This window comes from Varroa destructor, unplaced genomic scaffold (assembly GCF_002443255.2).
Source record: "Varroa destructor unplaced genomic scaffold, Vdes_3.0 BEIS01000004.1, whole genome shotgun sequence".
Classification (NCBI taxonomy): domain Eukaryota; kingdom Metazoa; phylum Arthropoda; class Arachnida; order Mesostigmata; family Varroidae; genus Varroa; species Varroa destructor.
Genome location: NW_019211457.1, coordinates 2,066,108 through 2,087,410, shown reverse-complemented (window position 1 = coordinate 2,087,410; position 21,303 = coordinate 2,066,108). Strand labels below are relative to the sequence as shown.

The following is a 21,303-nucleotide window of genomic DNA, read 5'->3' as shown; positions in this document are numbered from 1 at the left end:
GTTACATTTGTCGTCTTTTTTTTATCATCTCCACCCTTATTATGATGTTTCGGTCAAGTCTCGTGACCAATAGAAACGCTAGTTTTTATTGCGTTGTTTAAGGGACAAATTTAAAATGAACGCTCAATGTTTTGCCCTTCTTAGACTACTTACGATAATCACTGCCCATTTCTTTATCAAAAATATTTCATTTATTTGCCGCTCTTGGATATGCGACGTTCAAAATTTAAATTCAAAATGTTCCCTTATCTATAATCTTTAAATACTAAGATGAAATAGTTAGTATTTCATTTTCAAATCTATCTTTGTTAGGCAACAAAGTACATTGGGTTTTTGACTGCTTCAGAAAACCCATTGCAGGCTTGATAACAATGAGCCATACAGGGCGTAATAATGGGTTTTAGTCATTAGAGCTTAATGAATTTGGAGACCTTTATCAATAATGTCCGAAATGTATAATTTTCTGTTTAATAGGTGAATCATAAAACGCTATTGTATAAACAATTGTGTTGTGTAAGATCCTGGCGATTCTAAAAAATCGCTATATATTTAGCTAATACGAGACTGAATTAAAGGTCAGGGCATTTTTATATTTTGAGTTTTAGGTTCAGAATCACGGCTAGGCATTCCATTAGATCTGGCTCCCAGCACGAAATAAACTGTGTCCATCCCCGAATTCTGACCTAGACCACAATGGGTCCTGAAGACTAGTAAAGACCTGGACTACCTGTCAGAACTTCTTACTTAATATTCTACAGGATATTACGGAGTGAACTGGACGAAAGCAGTTGAAAAGTTCAAACAGAAACTTTCTCTGTCAAGAGGCTGAGCCGTTACAAACACGCGGCAGAAAAACGACTCTTGTGTACAATGATTTTGCTGTTAGATGCTTATTGAGAGGGATACAAAAAACGAATCGGTTTGATAAAAATACCTTCTAAGAAGCCTGGGTTTACTGGTCTTTGTCGAATGCCTTAGTAAAACGTAATTTCTACTGTACAGAGATGAAGGTTCGAGATCCACCATCTTCCCCTGTAGACAATATATTCAAAGATGTCGAGCGAATATCGTCGGAGAATAATGAAAGAACGGATAATGAGGTAACACATTTATAAAACACCGCTTTTGACAGAGAGCAGCTCATATCGCAAAAACTCAAAGATTCTATCAAAAACAAAATGAACGTTTCCTGGCGGTCTTGACTGCAATCAGACGCATCGATCGTAATTTGTGGTGAATTTCGAAATAAATGAGTAAGAAAAAGAAGCGCATGTTAATAAACTATGAACTTTTCTTTATAACAATGAATTTCTCCGTACGCCAAGAGAAGCTCAACAAATAAGTTAACAAAGAAAAGAAAATACCTTCGAAATTTGCAGGCAGATGGTACTCATGATGATACACCGTAAATATTCGTACACATTCAAATGTTTGCAAGGTATTATTGGGGAATTACACTGGCCTTGATCTTTTTTTTTGATACTCGAGCGCTAATTACAAAACCACATATGTAGACGTTTAGTCGAAGATATTTGCCTGTAATATGTATGACTTGTTAGTGTCACTCAGGTCATTTCAACTACTGAATACAAAAGCATGACTTTTTTACTACCATGATCTATTAAAGCATTCATTTTTCAACTTGCGCAAGATTTAAAAGACGCGTATGTCACGGTTGATTGTATTTATTTTTATAAATGCATCGTTTTGTAATATTGGCTACTGGTCACTAATAGAGCAAGTTTTTACATCCGAATTCACCAACCTGGAATTACTAACGTGAAAAGTACTATAATGTCACAGCGATCTGGCTATATATCTCGTGCGTTTGCTGTACTGTGGCCTCGACTTAGCGGTAGATAGTAAATAGATATATTAGAGTGACTCATACAGCACACTGTAGCATTCGTTTCTGTGAAATAAATAACTTCACAATATATTTCATAATAAGTGCGTCAGCTGTACCTTGAGGATTTGGCGCCGCGCTGCTCCTTGAAGCGAAAATCCTTTGAAGAAACAATTTTTCCAAAAAAAACATCGCTATAGTTAACTGTTTTGAATACGGCCTTCTGATTTTTTTATACAATTTTTAAAATGGTATTACGTATTGCCTTTGATCGTCAGATAAGCTTAGAGCCATGGCGTTAGCTCCTTCGTTCTCGGTTTAATGTCGCGCTTTCGTTCGTCGCATTTTTAGTGTAGGATGTTTTCACCCCTTAAACGGCAACATTTTACAACATGAAATGCATTCGCGTACTTCAGCGTTCTTTTTTTATTTATTTTGTCATTGCTATTACGAGAGCAAATGCAAAGTGACAAAGGAGTGCCACCATGTTGAGTATATGAAGGAAATCCATAAAAAATTATCAAAAGCAAAATATGAAGTCGATCGACTCGGCTCCTATCAAGCTGCTTCTAGCAAACTTTTGCCCCAAAATCAACAGACGCGACGAGCGACCTTATATGCGCCTGCAATGGGTAGAAACACAATTTATAGTACTGAGGCGGTTTGTAGCATAGCGTATTTATTAGCGATATCGGCGAAAAGATCAAGGATTTTTTCGTCCCTGTTTCCTGTTCAAGATACAGTGTCCCCATTATAAATGTTAAAGGCCAGTGACATATCAGGGTTGCTCTGGTTACGTTGATGCCTTTTGAAGATCATCTCTTAGACCATAATCTCTCGGCAAACAGCAACGTCGACATACCTGAGAACGCACACATCTTGCTGCGGTTAGTAATATAATGCCATGTTCAAAGTTACACCCGAACACAAATAAGTTGTGAATTCATCATATTCATTCACCTGCTTGCTTGATAGCTAAATAAATTTAGATGCGGCAGAACTAAATTTATTTGGGAAAACTGCAATAATTAAGGCCGCAAAGTGGCGAAAGCAAATTTTTTTCAATCTAACACCCAAGAAGAGGAGTCAGTAGATGGTCATAAGTGGATTCATTATTAGACGGTTTTGACTGTTTTTACAAAACAACCTGACCTGAATAAAGTAACTTTTAGTCCGAGATGTGAATTATTCAATACGCTCGATGGTATCTCTGTCAGTCTCAAATCCAGCATTTAAAAACAAATCGAACGAATTTTCCAAAATCAAAACTTATTTAACCCGGAAATGAATTTTGAGAGCGCTGTGCCGTGTTTTACTATGTGGCTGTTACTCGCTTTGGTCGATTGTAATAAGTTCTATCCTAATGACAAAGTCACTTATTCATTTTTTCTTATCAACACCTTCTGTCAGTGTGAAAAATTGGACACTGATAATTGGAGACCTTAATCAAAATATTCCCTACTAAGCAGTTCTTGAATGAATCGTGGCGTTGATACGTAGTGGGGCACATCGTGCTTTCAATGATTTCGCCGTAATTGTCCAATTTCGTATCCGAATCAAAATCTAGAGAATGTGTGTAATAACGTATTTGCAAATACTGAGCATAAACCCGCAGTTCGGAGCTATTTTTGATCGCAAGAGCTTTTAATCAAATGCATACTGACAACAGGAGCTCGGTCAGTATACCTTTGGACGAGTTTTTTGTGAAAGGACTCCTTTTCTCGGCTGTGTCTCAACTGATTCTCTACTTCAAATGTTCTTTTGGCATCTTACTTTGGGTGTACGTTTTCAAACGTTGTACCTTTTGGGATTTTGAGTGTACGCTCCTTTCGTTTTTCAGTTACAAGTTGCAGATCGCCTGTTGGGCGTTAGTTAGGTACGGCTCTGAGCGTTGACCGCGACGTGACAGGTTCCACATGCCTCTCAAACGAATTGTTCGTACATCTAATGTTTTTTATTTAGCTTATTCGTTAGTTTTGGGACAGCAAAAATGACGGCTTTTCACTTAATTTTAATATCATGGAAGCACGCATTTTTGTTTTAAACTTCTCACAAAATTTCCTATAATACCGTCTGCGGTAATAGGTTCTCAATAAATTCGTATGTATATATTCTTTTTCAATCAACACAAACCCAACTAAACTTTAGTTTTTATCCTCTTTCATAGAGGTAATTTTACTCCCCAATTCACAAATACACCCCGATGCTCTCTTTTTAAATACCAATTCTTTCCTATATTTCGTCCCGCCGACTTCTTCTGCTTATTGCTATCTGCAAGAAGCTCCTTTAACGGCTCTCTTCAATTTTGTGAATCATATTTGTCTAAAATAAAAATTTTGTCTATAAATCTAAAAAAAAAAAAAAATACGTTCAATAAGCCACGCCACTTTTGCCATGCCTCCTATAGCCTGCTTTACGTAATGGTACAATACAGGTACGCTCGTACATCGTAGCGTATCGGTTATAGAATTTCCGAATATAGACAACTGCTGTACGCAGCATAACATGTTTTTCATGTCAGCACTTATACACACAACGCGGACGTACATAAAGCGCGCCTAACGGTATAATCCATCAAACGAAGCAGAAAATTAACCCATCCGTGCGCAATCGTTAATAAAAGTAACATTTAACTATAATACTTTTTCGATATAAGAAAGAAACGACGTTAGGACACTCGAAAAACAAGAACAAGACAGCTTTGTGATTTGCCTACTTCGACCCCTTATAGCCTCCTGGAAATTATTACAGAGTGAATTTAGGCGGAATCATCAAGAAAAATATAACAAAAATATCGTTGAGCAGCCATAACTTGATTCCGTTGTTAAACATTTGTTCATCTGGATACAAAAAAAAAACAAAAATAAGTCTTGTTTTGAGTTCTACGTCTGGCAGAGTCGTCAAGTTGTGATGAATTACGTTTGAGAGAAAGCACTTCAGACTCTAACAATCTATAGACACTGGCGAAAATAAAATGAAAGCTACCTGAAAATTACCGGACTCATCGTTTATTTTCTGTATCAGTAGACAACTTCAGAAAGCAAGGGTAACTCAAACATGTAAAATTGATCTAGAGGAGAAGGTCAGGCTCTAATCAAAATACAGTTTGTACAATTCAAGATAGCTACGAGGTGATATCCGTGTTTAAACACGTTCCGTCTTTACTGAATACAATAATTTTATTTTTATTTAAGCAAATTATCTAATTATGAGGCAGCGTTATTATCACATTTAAATTTAAAAGGAAACAAATGTATAAAGGTGAAGTTAATGACTTTAACGCTACTGACTCGAAAGGGAAAACAGAAAATGCCTTCACAATTGAATGAGATAATGCTTCCGGGCAAAAATAAAGAAAGTTATTATTTTCTATTTTAATTTGTTTCAAAGCTCAATAATTGTAGAAGTAGTTTTGTCGAAAGTAGACAGTTTCTTTCGCCCTATCATTTTGTGTCACACATTAAAACTCGAACCGGCGGTCGCTAACCTTCAATTGACACAGACAGATTTGCTTGAGGTACCGTAAAGACCGACGGAGATAAAAGGAACACCCTCACGTAGCTTCTGAACTTCAATTCTCTGCATCTTCTCAGACCTTTTCTTTTTTTTGTGCTTAATTGTACACTACGGGTCTAACCTAGATTTTCGATGTTAGTCTTTATCTTTACATCTCATTGTAGCGTTTCATTTATTACTCTATAGAACCAAAAGGGAACTACCTGCAGAGGTTTTAATAAACTTTTTTTTCTTAAAAAAACGCTATATATAATACAGTGAGACCTGAAAAATCTTGGTATTTCCCGCAGAATATGCTATATTACTAACGGCCTTGAAATGCAGTCTTCCTTTAAAAGCATCAGGTCGCCACGAGTTCACCTTTACACAACCACATACTTTCTATGGCTAAAGAACGAATGCCTAGCTATTGCAGAATTATTAATTTGAACTTACCTAAGCTGAGTGACGACAGCCTCAACGGTAACGCGCTAGACACAAAAAATTGAAACATAGGTAACAATCATTTCACTAATTTAAACTAATGTGAGAGCCAAAAAATTAATAAACATCATCTATGTTACTTCAGCAACCAGACATCGACAATATTGATTTCAATAAACGCCAAAACAAAACGTCGAAATATGCCCGAAATATAGGGTCCGGCTTTTTGCCTGTCTGCATAATCGTTCTTTTCCAAACCGCGCCGTTCTTATCTTCACAGCGGTTGGTCTCTACGAAAGCTCGATTTACGCAAGCCATGTTTATAACAGTGTTTGGGCTTTATTCTTTCTCCGCCCTGAAACGAGAATGAAGTTGCATGCGTTATCACACACAAAACAGGACACACGATCGCGATACTTTGCGGCAGCATTGAATACGTTTTACGTTTACAAAGATCCCCTGAGAGTAGGGGAGATAACGAAGAAATAAAAAATATAGGAAGCGAAACAATTAATCAACGAATGATAACATCTGGCCTCTTTTTCTCTTACCCTCAAACAGAGGCCGTGCAGGGACTTTAATGACGACGGAGACGCACAATTAGCAGAGAAACCGTCTCCCAAAAAGGTGAGAGGTCAAACGCTGATAAATGGAACGATATATATATATATATATATATATAGTGACAAAGAAACGAAAGGGAAGAGTGGCTGCGAACGATCACTTTAAATTACGGTACTGATATCACTATATATATATATATATATCACTGTATAGAGATCTTGCGGAAGGAACTCCAGCGCGGTCACAAGCTAGAAATAACCTATGATTATATGTATACACATTTAAACTGATATAAGTTATATATACATAATACACGCATTTCCGTTAGCAGTTGCAGGGGAATAGCCTACATACTCCTATAGCATATGTAAAGTATATATTTTTCTGGTAATTTCACAAACGCATCATGCATCTATATCACCGTCAGCTGGCGGTGCCTAGCGTGCGACTCGTGAATTTATTAATCCGAAATTCATCCCTACCCAATTAGCGTACACAGCGTAGCTTATAATTAAACAATTCTGCTATGGACGAAATCGCAAAAGGTTTTTCTGTCATATATCTATGTAACAAGTTATACTGCAGTTTGAATTCAATATAATATTCTATTTTTAACGACAATAAGTTTCTTCGATTTTTTATATGCACTCTCCGGAAACTGAATTTTTAATCTTCTTCGAAGTCCCTTTCCGCTTTTATTAATCTGTTGGTAGCCTTTTACTACAATAACTGGTTAGGTTTACGCTAGCCAAATGCTGCGCAGTGAAAAAGATAAAAAAAAAAAATTGAATTAATTTCTACTGGATTGCCAGAAGCACATTCAGCTCATACTGGTGAAAACCAACCAACTGAGGCGTCCACATGTAAACAAATAGCTAGGTATGGGCTTTTCCTGTCGAAGATTGTTCCACGATATTGGGTTTTAACGCACTAGTACAATGTATCATATAGTACCAATAGTACTATGCATAGTGAAGTATTAATTTGTAAACCACTTACGTTCAGCCTAATCTTTATCACCATACGATTATTTTTAAAAAGAGTAAAAATAATCAGATAGTATGCTACAATTAATCAAACGGACAGATTCTACACTAGATAACGTAAGTGCATCTAACTGCAGACCAGACGACTGAGGCTGTACGCAGATCTCTTTAAAGGCATTAGATTAGAACGTGCGAACATTGCTGTAAAGTGAATTTCCAGTACCTGTTTCTAATCGGGAAGAACATTGAGTCATGGCGCGTATTTACGAAATGTAAACGTCTATGTAGAATTTTTGTATATTGAATGCGGGCACAAATTAGGCTTATGTGCTTAACTAATTGGTTAGATTTATTAATTGGACGCAATCCTATAGTGTAAAAGAACAGTGGAGTAAAGAGTGCATTTTAAAACTGGACAAATTATACGATTAATCGAAGGTATTTCTGACAAAAGTTTCCTTTTAAATAATATGGGTTCCTAAATCATTACATACAACGTTTGAATTATATGAGCTATTAAAATATGGCCAAAAAGGCATTAACACGATAACCTTCATTATGTTTTATCAACTTTTTTCGCATCCTGTAGGGGGTGTTTATCGTTGTGTAACAGTCTGTGCTTTCCAGATTTCTGTTTCTCTAAAGATCTAAACGATTTAGTCGCCACAGAGCGCAAGTCAATACGATCTTCTACGGTCTTTGTAAAAATCTAAATCGTTCCCTTTCCCGATGCGAAAATGTTTACCGACACGATAAGTATGCCTGACAGATAATATCTTTTACAACACCAATTGTTTTTATTTTTAAATTCTAACCAGGTGTTATCTAAGGCACATGCACAGTAATATTAGTACAAACAAATATATTTTACAGAGCTCAAACGTTTGGATCCTTTCCCAGCTTTTGTATAGCGGCCATGAGCGCTAAGCATAAATGCACCAAATCTGTATTTAGTTAACGCAAGCTTTGAAAACTAGGCCGCTTCCGCCGTTCAATAAACCTTAATAGCCAACGTCTACAAGCATGTGATCCGAGCCGCTCGACAACTCGTAGAGTCATCTGTGTTCGAGCACAGAAGAAGTATCAAAGTACTCCAACCGCATGAACACAACGTAACGACGGTAATAACAACCCTGTTTATTACCGTTGCAAATAGATTTGTATATTTTATTCTTGGCACCGAACCGCCGCTTTGGTCTTCTGGCCATAAAAAATGGAATGCTTTATCGCCTAGCTAAATCCTGTCCTTCGTTAACGTGCAGCGGTTGGTCTGACTGCTCAGGACCGTCGTTTTTTAAGACTCGGGTACCTGAAAAAAACGGAAGACTCCGTTTGTCCCTATGGGTGTGCGGGTTTGTTTGAGTTTATGTATGTGTGTTTTTTCATGTGTGTCTAATACAATACGCTTCATCAATGATTTGTTTGCCGAGGCTCAGCATCTTTTCTATCCAATATGGCAGATTCTACCGCCATCGCCTCTGTTAGGCCTAACGCAACCACTACGTTTATGGTTTTATCTGTGTGTGTTTCTGCATGTTGGTGTTGAGGTCTATAGGTATAACGAGTACCCTCTTCCTCGATAAACGTACAGATTAACCCGGTCTATGGCGGTGCGCGCGAATGACTCGCCAGCGTCGTAGGAGTAGCGGAAGCGTTTGCGTTTGGCGAGGTCGCACCGATGTCAGCAGTAGCAATGAAAAGGAGCTTATGGCCGTCATGTGATTCTGCCACAGTTTCTTTTTAACAACGCCATGTTGACGATATACGCGCGTGCGGGCGCTCAAGTAACAAAAATGAACACAGCTATAGCATAACTGTGACAGCAGACCGCAGATTGGCCGGCCAACAGAGAACGTGAACAGAATGGACGCGGGCTAAAATAAAGATACACACACATTGAGAATCGCAAGTGTTTGCAAGCTAGCAATAATAGGGGAAGTTTATTGAACGACTTGAGCCATGCAAATGATTTGCGCGGAGGTGGAACATAGGTATCTCCGACGGGCGTAAATGGTAGGTATTGTAGAAATAAGAATAGAAACGCAAGAAACAGGAAAAATCGGATATTTTAGAAAATCTATAAATACGGGAGATCGAGTAAATGGTAGCTGTCGTTCGCAAAAGGCTCCACAATTTTTTACAATAAGTTTCGTGAGAGGAGTAAGTTTCGCGAGACACTGAGTGGATAGTGGACAGCATTGTCAAGCGGCAATTGATTTTTACACACATTTTGTTAGAGGAGAGTCCGGCGGCTTTTTGATAGCTTCAAAATTCAAAAAAAGTCTTAGAGTTGTCCAATATTTGCACACAGATGCGTAGTAGTATTATGTATTTATGTAGAAAATATATGATCCAAAACAGCAGTTTCCTTCTAACGTTATCGGATGTTGAGAATGGAAGCGAGATGACTTGAAAAAAGAGCAGAGGCAAATAACTGTTTAATTGTATTCAGTTGCATAGTTGAAAAGATCGCTATGGTGGCTGCACATTAAGATAAATAAAATTTCGATTTGTTACTGTTAGACTTCAGGCGCGGTTCAAACAATCATTAAGTCCTGTTTCTATGTAAATAGATGCCGAATTTAGCTTTCTAAGAATACAAATTTAGAGCCAGCAATATAGTTGCTACGATATCATGACTTAATAAGGGAATCTATGCGATTCTTGCATTTGCATTACCAAGGAACAATCAAATCTCTACTGTACACATTTTCAATGACACATATTTAGTAAGTACGGCACGGAGTGATTAAACAGTCTGCGCTCACGGTAAGCTTTTTCTCAGTATCCCGACACGATTTTCTCCTTAGGCACTCTGTATCCTGCTATGGGGCTTAACCAAAAAATCCGCCTAAGTTCTGCTAATGACTAAATTTGTTACGGCTCTTTTTGCAGTTAACAACACAGCATTTGAACATCTCGTTTTACATTGTATTGAACATTGAATTCAAAATTCAGACAGTAACCTATTCTGACGCTAGAGATACCTAGCACACAATATGTGGACTTCATTGCCACATGGGCGACTTCCAGAACCCAAATGAGTCCAGCGCTATATGGACAACAGTACACACTAACTAGAACCTATCTAGACTGCGTTAAGTACCTGTAAGTAAGGCTACGGTCCATGAGTGAGTCCATCTTTTTCTAGTGTGGAATGAACCTATCGTCTAGGCGAAACTGGCCCAACCGGCCTTGCAAAAAAAGAAAAGAACATCATATTTATGCATATTGATTCATCCACCTTTCCTTTAACAACAGGAATGAACCAGGCTTCGCTGTCCAGCCTCCGGTTCTTGTTTAACGAACTGGCTATTGATTGCGTACTCAAGCATACTTCGTTTTATTCTGTATCGAGGTAACGAGACTCACCTCAAACACGAAGTAATGAGAGTGTAAATAAACTGCCTGAAAAACACTGTCTTTCGCAAAAATTATTGAGTATAGGTTTAGCAAGCATATACAAATATTTTGTGCAACTTAGGTGACCTAATTGTGATCTAACAGCGGTGAAATGAACGGATTCTTCTTTTTTGTTTGAGTCTACTCTGTTTCGCAGATTCGAGTCACATGCTTTAGATTTATATTCTACGCTAGTTCAGCTTGCTACTTAGGGCCGGCCGCCCTGATCACTAAATCGGAAAACATTTATATACAAATGCATTTTTTGACCTGATCATAAAACGATGAAACAGTCGTTAGCTCGTCCAGTCTGAATAATCGCGCATAATCTCACCTGCAGATGTTATTGGTAAAAAAAATTGGCGACAATCCAGCAAACTTGGTCTCAGCTCATTTCGCTTTGTATTGATCACACTACTATGAATAGCGAAAACTGAATGGCGAAGCAATAAATTATTGGATTAGCTATGATCACTAATTTTTCTTAAGTTAATTGAAATCTAATCCACCGTAATCTTTAATAATACAGAATCATGCCTTCTGATCAATATCACGGGCTTTCGTACCGTCTCTACAGCACTCAATAAGTGTTTTGAAGACTTTAGAATATCTGCAGAGTCAATAAATGCGGATCATTTATTTCCAAAAGGAAACCATGGGGGAACTCTTGGACGTTCGTTAGCGCCTCTTGCAGTTCATCTGTGGTGTTCTTTGCGTACCTCATCCGTGTACCGTGTATGGATTGTAAGATACCCGCTTTAATTTACAATTTCAGCTTATTATCTTATTTAATATTCTACAATGGATAACAAAATCGATCGGCCAAACAAAAAAATCAAGTGGTTAAAGTTCCTGTTGTAATAATATAATATGAAACATGTAAGTATTGCCTTTTTAATGCTATGGGCGCGGGTTTTTTTTAAAGGAAACGTTTATTTAAACAAAAACACTGCTTATATCAAACATAGAATTTGATAGTTTCTTTGTAGGTTTTTTTCTTACTTTCAACGCTTAGCTTACAAGGCTATAGGTCAACGTCACATATAACACGCGGCCTTAATTACACTAAATCTAATAAAGTAAACGTTTCATAATAGTTTCATAAGTTCAAACCTTGTAATTTCGCTGACTGACTTGATACTAACTCTATTGACCTTATACGATAGGAATGAGGAAAACATAAAGTAATAACCTTGCCGCTTCAAGCCATTACTATGCGAACATTCATAGTTATAGGTTTTACCGGTAATTTCAGTCCTTTCCAGCTGTGAGTGTCACATTAAAGCGTGTCAAATGGGCTCGCAGATCGGTTATACCTCTCACAAGAACTCCTTCAACTGTAAATACCGTTACAATGCGAAGTTTTTTTTATTCAATGGATTTACGATGAGGTCACAATATCATGGCATAAGGCGGGCTCTTCGTGGACTAAGCTTACCGCCAGCCATGAAAATAAATTGTTAGCAGCGTCAAGAGTGGTTACTTCTAAAGCATTGATGGACGCATTATTACGTCGATAATTTCGTCTAATTTCATAATAGCTGCTACAAAGGCTGTCCTCACAGTTTGCGGCGCGTCCGCAGGCCGTTCTCTTTGTAGAAAGATACAATGCCTGGTAAATTTGACTCACGAGGGATACCACATATACAAACCACTCATTTTAGAAACGAGCCCCCTTTGTACGGTACGGTTTCTGTTCTTATGCTAAGAGAGGGACCACACTTGCAAGCAATACAGCCGTAACTGTTTCTGTCTTCGTTATGATTAGTAAGTATTATTTACTATGCTTATAAACACTATCTTTTTGTCAAATAGCACAGTGGTAAAAAAATTACATGTATATGTATGTGAGGTAACTTAAATGAAGCTTTTGAGTTTCATGTCCCGTATTACTGGTAAGCATTGGTTCCAACAACTGGTTGCTAGTAGCAGAAAGTGAATTGTATGCTTACGCCCGTTCTCAAACCTAGACTACCTCAGTTAACCTCCTTGAAGTTGCTATGCAAACACATAGTTAAACCACAAGGCCATCACGGAAGTATGTCAAGCGATCTGTATAATGGCAACGGCGAATGGTTCTGCGCATATAACGGTTACATCCAAGCGTTTGCAGCATTCTATAAAAAAAAACTGTCGCTTTGTCAAGGCGAAATGTATTATAAGACCTGAGTTCAAAGCAGTAAAAGTTCCACGCATTGAGGTGTGTGTGCGTCGATTGGTCTGTTCCTGTTATAGTTACAACTATCTCCTTCTGGTTTACTGCTTTGACGTTGTTGGCAAAAGTATATGTCCTGATTACTTCTGCAAGTTCTGTACGCAAAAAGTGGCCGGCGACATAAATCTAATAGTATGAGCCGTTAGCCCCATGCTCTTCTTAGGTGTCGTCAAATATATAGAATACTATCACAACAAACATTTACAAGTGTAAATGTTTTCCGTTTAAGTACAGGCACTGTCAGTATTGCCTCCTAAAGATGCTGCTACAACAGTAGGCCTGCTTAAAACAGCCTCGCGCAAGGTTTCCCCGCAAAAAGAAACAAGTAAGAACTTTGCAAGATAATATCATTGACATTTCGTTGGAAAACAAACTCCTCATTTGAGACCTGAAAAGGAGACACTGTTTATTTATAAAATAGAAAAATATGTCGAATTGCAAAAAAATTGCCTAAAAATACATGCAATAAAAACGAGCGAGTCGTTTGAGTTCTTCGATGCGGCTCGCCCGTCCAGGCCGTTAGCATTTCGATATTTTGCCCAAACAAACACCAAGCCGCAACATCAATTTTATTTAACATATATTCATTGCTTTCGTCAATTATTTCTGCTCCGCACCGTCGCCCCTCTCGGCCGCGGTAGCCGCCATTCTCCTATACAATGTATCTGTTCTCCTTTTGGTAAAATTGTTGCTTCATCAGCTTGTTTTTGACATCACGTTTCTGCATAATGTACCTTTCTGTATATTTACGTATGCCCTTTATATGCCGCCGCTCTTTTATTATTGCAATTTTTAATATCATTGAAATGTATAGTTTCTTTTTCACACACCCCATGTCCGTTTGCTAATAACCCATCATCGGGAGATATCTCTGTTTTACTCTTAGAAATACTACTTTGGTAGTTTTTAAGTGAAGTTCATTTGTTTGTCAAATATCTTCCGCAATATTAATTGGAGTCATTTTTATGTTTCAACATTTGGATGTTTATTTGTTCCATACCTTACCTAGTGAGTCTCCGCAACTCAACTGCGTCTGATTATTATCATTAACCATATTGTCGTTTCATTTAACTTTCTAGATGCAACGTAGTACTCTCGGCTTAAGTACGTTCATCTATATACGTCTCCATGAGACGTTTTGTTGCGGATAAGTTAGTACACTGTTAACGTAAAAGTTTACATTTCTAAACAGCAGTAACTCTGTAATTCGAGAAGGAGATTTCATTAGCCGACACCAAATGCTCGCAACCATTTCCTTTGGCTGGTAGCAGTTTTTTTTTTATTATAAACATGCACGCACACTAAATACGGCCTGTTAATTTATTGCATAGCGAACAATACACAGTAAATCAATCGAACGGTTTACAGTAAAACGTCTCGTACACGTCTGAATAGATATTCATACGCTTGTGAACTCTGCTCCGTGTCAAGTGTTACATTGTTTTCTATTTAGTCTACGCTGGAATTAACTGTTGTCGTTACTCATCGTTGAAATAAACGAACACATGAATGAATCGGCACCTCGGCCTCGGATCCTACACGGCACTACATTTTCTGATATGAAGTACGCGGTACGATTGGGAACAAACCCTCGGCGCACACGATAACCATAGCTTTAATCTGGTAATCATGAAGAACAGGTTAAAACATGCGGTGCCTCCTCTTCTACGCCGAAGCACACTCAGCATACAGACGAAGTTAGATAAATCTAAGTAAAACTCGATTTTATACATGCATATATATACCTCACTATTGCTTAAATGATTTTGTGGTAAAGGCAGGCCGAAGATTACGTCTTCTTTATTTTAGTTGGATTAAATAAAACTGGACGAATATTTTTGTATCCATAAATAAAGACAAAGTGGGTTTGAATTTGGTGGCGTAAAAAGAAACCTGTTTAATCTAAAATGGAAGGGGTCTCGACAAACGAGGCAGACGGGGGTTGAGCAAAACAACTAATCAGTCATGACGATACTCTTGTCCTATATATGTACATTACTAGCACTGACATCACAGATATTATTTTTACGTTGCCGCTAATTCGAACGTAAGGTCTGTACCGGCATAGCTACTCGTCAGTTGCTACAAGTATTCTTATAATTATATTCAGGACTCACGTGCAATAATAATACTAATGATACACTATAGTACAATACAAGTTGGACAAACAATGAGCCATGATCGCGTACTTAGCAACTCATAACTGAAGCTGTTCAAAGGCTTGTTCCGTAATTCGTTCCGTAAACGCTCCGAAGGACGCTTCATCTTCTTTAGATTGTTAAGACTCACAATGATTTATTGAGTTCCCTATTCATCCCTAGTCTTCATCAATACAATGTAATTTTTCTAGATTATGCATTGATCAAGAAAAGAAAAGGGTATCATGATCACATAGTTTTATGCAAAAGGCTCTATATACCCCGTGCAGTGATGTACATTCATTTGTAGAAATTATGCGTAGTTCAATAATGATAGTATGTTTGTTACATTTATATTTACGTTTCAATAAACGAGGTTTGAGGACCGGCCTCTTATATTGTCGCTATAGAGAGGACAGGAAAGATGATGAGGGCATTATATCTGTTTGATCGAAGGTCGGGAACTGGCTATTTGGGAGGGGTAGGGCCGGAACTACCTGTAGTCCATTCGAGCGGTCAGTTGTACGGATCACACTTACCGTATCATGCGCACAACTCAAAGCCACAACGGCGAAGGGCCACCTCAGTGACCACAAAAAGTTACCATTTATCAAATCGCAGATCTCAACATCGACGCTAAGGGCTAAGCCGGATGCTAGTGTATTGTAGATACGTAGATAGATACAGAATTGAAGTCAACCCGACAAAAAACGGTACAAATCAACAAGTTATAAAATTATCCAAACACAACAAGTGGAAGTCGTTTAAATAATTAGCTAACAAAAAACTAGCCAAAGCACTTGGGCACGACTAACTCCGAAAAAAAAAACTAATACGCGCATCAAGTAAAATAATTGTTAGGAACACTATTTTCGTTACCTCCATTTTATTTTCACAATTAGCGCAGTAGTTAAGTCATAATATTACTGTCGTCTTAATAAATTTACTTAAATACTTGTTGGTGACATTTTGTCAGTCAGATGTACAGAGTTTTGGTCTTTGCTGAGGGCTGTTATTATTATTGCATCGTTTCTATTAGAAACTAAATAATTTGCTTTAAAATTCGTAAACGTGCCACAACGACCAATTTTGTTGTTATGAGGATATTTATATTGTTCATATCATGTGTATCAGGAATTCATTTAACTTGCAACGTTAAAATTACAACAAAAAAAACAACCAGTTTTGTTATTAAAGTAAATATCTATAATCACAATCGAAACGATTCCTTAGAGTTCAGGCGCTGCCTGACGCTGACTATAGAAAAACATGATTTGTGGAAACTTCAACTGCGGTAAAACACGTCCATATTTAGTTCACGTATCCACGTCACATATGCATTTGGCATACGTGTAGCAAGCACCCTGTGGTTGATAGAATAATGAAAATCTAATGGCTCCGTACGACGATTAGAAGCGCTATCACGACTGAGCTGCTCACTGTTTCAGAATTAGCGTAACGTGGGAGATTCATTCCAAATGCTTCATATCGCTCGTTTTATGTAGCGGATATACAGAAACGTCCGCAAGTTTGAAAGTACGAGATCTCTTGCGTACAAAGGAACCTGTCAAAAGCAAAAACAAGTATTGTCATGTGACGGGTGATCCTGCGTTTATATATTCACAGGCGCTGCTAATTCAGGAAGTCAATGTGACTTCAAGAGCAGGGCTTTAGTTTTAGACAATGTAGAGGCCCTTATGTTATTACTTGTTAAGATGCCGAAAGATGTCACTAACACAAATCCCAAATACCACTGTTATACAGAAATATCCACTTACTCTTGGATTTGACCGTCTAATCAAATTCATCCACGCTCACACGTATCCGTAAAATCTTCGGTCACCTCTCAGCATATTTGGACAGAGGGGTACAGGTAGATAAAATGATATTCATTGTAGTAAGCGAAGTATTTTCCGTACATATCGCAGAATGAAACATTGTCCATTCGAATGACGATGAACTATTCTTATGAACTAACGCCCTCCATACACAAAGGATATGACTGCTACGAAGGAGCATCATGGGGACGACGGCCTTAATTCACCTAGCCCATAGAAGGAAAAAATCTTTTTGTAGTAACTATTCTGTAACCGTATGCGTTTGCAACGCCGCAGCTTTTCATAGGATAAGTAAAATAGAAAATGGTATTTTAAAATAAGCTCCCCTTTAATGTTAAGTTAATATTTAAATGATTCGGCTACTGATCCGAAGGTTCCTCCGGCAGCTCGTAACGCGATTAGTGGACGCCACTTTTTGAAACCCTTCACAAAACATTTCATAAAATTCGGTAGGTGAAGCCGATCTTGCGAAATCGATTAACTCTAATTTTCGTTATAATAAAAGGACACTTAATGTAAACCAAGCCAGCTTGGAACGTTCAAAAGGGATAAAGGTGCCAATTAGTGTCTTTAGGGAATAGCAAAAGACGAAGTAATTTTGAAGTTGTGTTCGGTACTTAAAATCCTTACTTAACTTCTGTCAGACGGTTGGTTCGTTTTTGCTGGGCAAATGGAATATGCATATTCAGGATGTACGAATTTGGCAAGCGCACACGCAGCTTATACAGTCATAACATTGTTTGCTGCTACTCTCTTGCTGGCGGACTACGAATAAATTATTTGACTGGGCCTGCCTTTGGGCGATTTTTGTTTCTACAGTTGGGTATATACTACAACTTCGAATTTAATCAGATTCTAATCTCGTCGCCACACTTATTTACGTTGTTGCTAGAAGGCCCCTGCCGTTTTTGTCGTCTATAATAATGCCAATTATATAAAAATAAGCTACGTTCGTGCACGCATATATTCCCTGTTATCTTTTCAAAACGCTTTTTCCACTTGCTAACATAGAAGTATTATAACTATCGCGGAAACGACTCCCGATAGCACTGCAGCCGTCCAGCGCCAACCGCAAATCTAACATCTCAGTCTTGCTACTACCGAAACTCGAGCTAAACACACGGATCTATACGCTCACAATTGTTTATCGGTCTTTTTCGCCTCTGATGCCAATCAGCTTCCGTTTTTAGTGGGTTCCTCGGCATTCCAGGTTCGTTTGTACACACGCAACTCTAACCAATGCTAATCCTCCTCATTTCGCTACTAATTCAACTAGCGCACGCAACGTATGTAGTTATGACGATTTTTTTTACCGCACCGTCAAGAAGAGACCGAAACAGAACTCTCAGCATGATGAAACCATAAAAAAATGAAGGACGAAGCGTCAACAGAGACTATGTATTTCAGCATCACCAGCGAACTTATTTTCTATTCGAAATTCGACAGCTTTCTCCTGTTCGACTTGTACAAGTGACGTTTGCCGTCGCAGATCCATCAAGATAGTTTCACCAGTAGCAGCACTTACAAGATCGTAGTTCTTTAACAATTGGAATAACTGTATTAACTTAAGTGTAATGGGCATCGCTGTGGTGGTACCAACAGCCGTAGAAGCCGTTAAACGATCCACTTACGCTCCGTCACGTTATCAACCACAATACAACTAATAATATTAGGCTCATTATCACCGCCATCATCGCCAACTTAAGTATATTAGCCACAGGCAGCCAGTGTATCAGCAATCTTGTTTACCGTTTTTCTTCATCTATTTGCTGCCGAACTATTAGTCGTGGCAATGGTGAAATTAACACTGATATTGATATCGTGTTGTAATTGCAACCACTCGGATAATGGCAATAACCGGCAATGGTGTCAGCTGTGCTAGTCAAACACCCTCATAATTCGAACATCTGCTCGTGCTCACGATGGTGTCGTTGAAGCGAAGTTTTGACCTTTCGGCCAGATGTGACTACGGTAGTTTTTGGCGCAAGGTCAATAGTCGAAAAGTTGCGTTGCTGTCCATTGTTGGACAGGTCACCAAGCGATTGCGAGTGGTTATTCCGATAGTTATTTTGATAGCTGACCGAATTGAGGGCCGTACTGAGGGTCAGACCTGGGAGCGATGAGCCGTCTTGGGGTCCCCTACCACCGTCAACGCCCTCATCGCCTGGAAGGTTTAACTCCTTAATCTGGCTCTTCGTCTTCTTTATTGACGTGTCGATACGGCCGAGGAAGTCACGAATGTTCTCGTCCTGATCAGTAGCGGCGACTGCGTCTAGGGAAACGGCCCGCTGGGGCAACGGGGACGCCTCTCTTGAGCTGTTGTTCTTCGTACTGCCCCCAACGCCTGACGCTAAGAGCTGCAGCAGCGCAGGACCATCTCCGCTGGGACTCTTTAGCAACGGGATGTCCAGGTACTCGCGAAGGAACAGCGAGTCCGTCGTCCACAGACGATTCTCCCGTTTGATATCCTCCATTGTCACGCCATACTTTAGCGCCAAGCCCTGCAGGGTATCACTCTGCTGGACGCGGTGCTTCACAATCCGAACGTTGATTCGGGCTGCCATCTGACTGGCACGGCTGCCACAACTTCCATAGCTCCGAGGAGTTCTTCGACCGCCGGACAAGGGAGCGCCGACCAGTCGGGTCCTAGAGGCCGCGGCGAGGCAAATCCTCTCCCCGTCTTCGTCAACCATTTTGCCTGTTTAACGTCCCTAGTGTATTAAAAGCGCTATGATGATTTCTTTTTTCCTTCTCGAACCGACCTAAAGTTGCAGCGGCTGCAGGATCCGAGGAGGTTTGACAGATCAGATCAACAGCGCACCTACAGAGGACGAAGCGGGCGGAAAAGTTGCAAAACAGTTCTGGCGAAACAACCGTACCTAGTGAGAACGAGCGTTCGGAAGAGATGTAGAATCCTCTTCTATCTAGAAGCGGCTGTAGTAACAGCTGGCCAAACTATCCAGGCCTGCACGCTCGGTCGTTTGCTAGCCGGCCAATCAGATCAGGTCTAACCGCACTATGTATAGGACGGCGGCGGACGATAAAAACGGCCACGCTGCGGGTTGATGACGGATGGCGAGTGGATCAAGAGCTGCTACACGTGCACTTTCTCACTCACGAACCATCTTTTCACCCATAAGAAAGATACGAACACTGAACTGGACCTACCCAGCAGCAGTCCATGACTGAACAATACAGGGCACAGGCGCGGATCGAGCGCTCACACTACGCTTATCCGGACAATTTATAGGGACATTTACTTATCTCGTTAGGCTATAAAGAAATATGTCCGGTGGCCTTGTCAAACACGCTTTTTTATCATTAGTCCGTAAGGCGCAGGTTTCACGGCTGGCCAATGAAACCCCATCTACTACGGCCGTTTGCGGATTAACAAACGAGCACTGCTAGCACTCCAACGACGACGAATCATCACTATGTACGTAGAAACGACGGAGCCGGGCACAAGGCAATCGGTACCAATTGAAGTGCTACTGCCCGCCCGTTCCACACCTTTGTGTACTTCGTTCTTTTTTGTTGTTGGGTAAATTACTTTTTCTCGTAACGGTTTCTGGCGGAAATAAGGCTGACGAAGTCAGATTTTATTGTGCTTGCTCTGTTCTACACTTTCAGCGTATGGGTCTTGCTGCTCTGTCCATATACCTCGCTGTCTATATGTGAAAGGCCAGCTGCCCAGCTCTAAGGTGGCCTACTAACGAGCGATAAAGGTATAAATGAAATTTTTTCTGCAGGCCACAACTGTCGCCGTCGTAATCAACATTTACTACCACTGTGTAAGTCCGCTCGTTGCAGCCATGAGTACATACAAATGAGTGTTGTCGTGCTAATCGAAGCAAGAACAGAAGCAGGTCGAGCAGTTGACGGCTGGCCGTAACAGCAACATCTAGCCAAGATCAGCATATCTCTGCGGCCCTTGACGCACTCGCCGTCGAACCGCTCGGTGGTAAGATTTCACGACTGCTATGGAGCGACCAACTCACAGACACATCAATGCTGAGAGCCACGGAGAGAGTTAGTATCCCAGTGTGACAGATAGCTCGTTGACTCCTATTGCAAATGTTGATACGAATGTTAAACTATCATCGCCTTCTCCAGCGGAAAATGCCCCTGTTGTCTGGGTGTGATATACCCGCACATACACACCCACAGACAACAGCAACAGCAGCAGCACGACCTGTGGAAATATTGTTGCTACTCAACGCACGGCAGGCGCATCGTCCTTCTTGCTGCTGCTGTGACACAAATACAGTGGCTGTGACGACTGACACCTCACTCACCCACGTCTCGCAGTAGACACACAGCATAGGGGAACCTCCACAGCCGCGGAAACTGACGAAGCGACAGCACTGGGCTTACT

At 39.7% G+C, this 21,303-nt stretch overlaps 1 protein-coding gene across 4 annotated transcripts; it reads right to left on the bottom strand.

The window, feature by feature from the left end:
• Window positions 1-1,667: 1,667 nt before the first annotated feature.
• LOC111249713 (lysM and putative peptidoglycan-binding domain-containing protein 2-like) lies at window positions 1,668-21,215 on the bottom strand. 4 transcript variants are annotated; one of them, XR_015326148.1, is made up of 2 exons: window positions 18,067-21,215; window positions 1,668-2,708 (listed from the first exon to the last, which is right to left on the bottom strand). XR_015326148.1 is itself a non-coding variant. In XM_086986745.1 (1 exon), the coding sequence occupies exon 1, from the start codon at window positions 19,619-19,621 to the stop codon at window positions 18,821-18,823; it is 801 nt and encodes a 266-aa protein (XP_086842871.1). In that variant the 5' UTR covers window positions 19,622-21,215; the 3' UTR covers window positions 15,932-18,820. The 4 variants fall into 4 exon arrangements, 1 of the variants encoding a protein (XP_086842871.1); XR_015326147.1 differs by lacking the exon at window positions 1,668-2,708 and adding an exon at window positions 13,436-16,654 and having other exon boundaries at window positions 16,869-21,215; XR_015326146.1 differs by lacking the exon at window positions 1,668-2,708 and adding an exon at window positions 13,436-17,134.
• Between the last annotated feature and the right edge of the window lie 88 nt (window positions 21,216-21,303).

What these genes read in the sequence shown, in the direction of transcription:
- LOC111249713 (XM_086986745.1), bottom strand. Translation starts at nt 19,621, where the DNA reads ATGGTTGACGAAGACGGGGAGAGGATTTGCCTCGCCGCGGCCTCTAGG.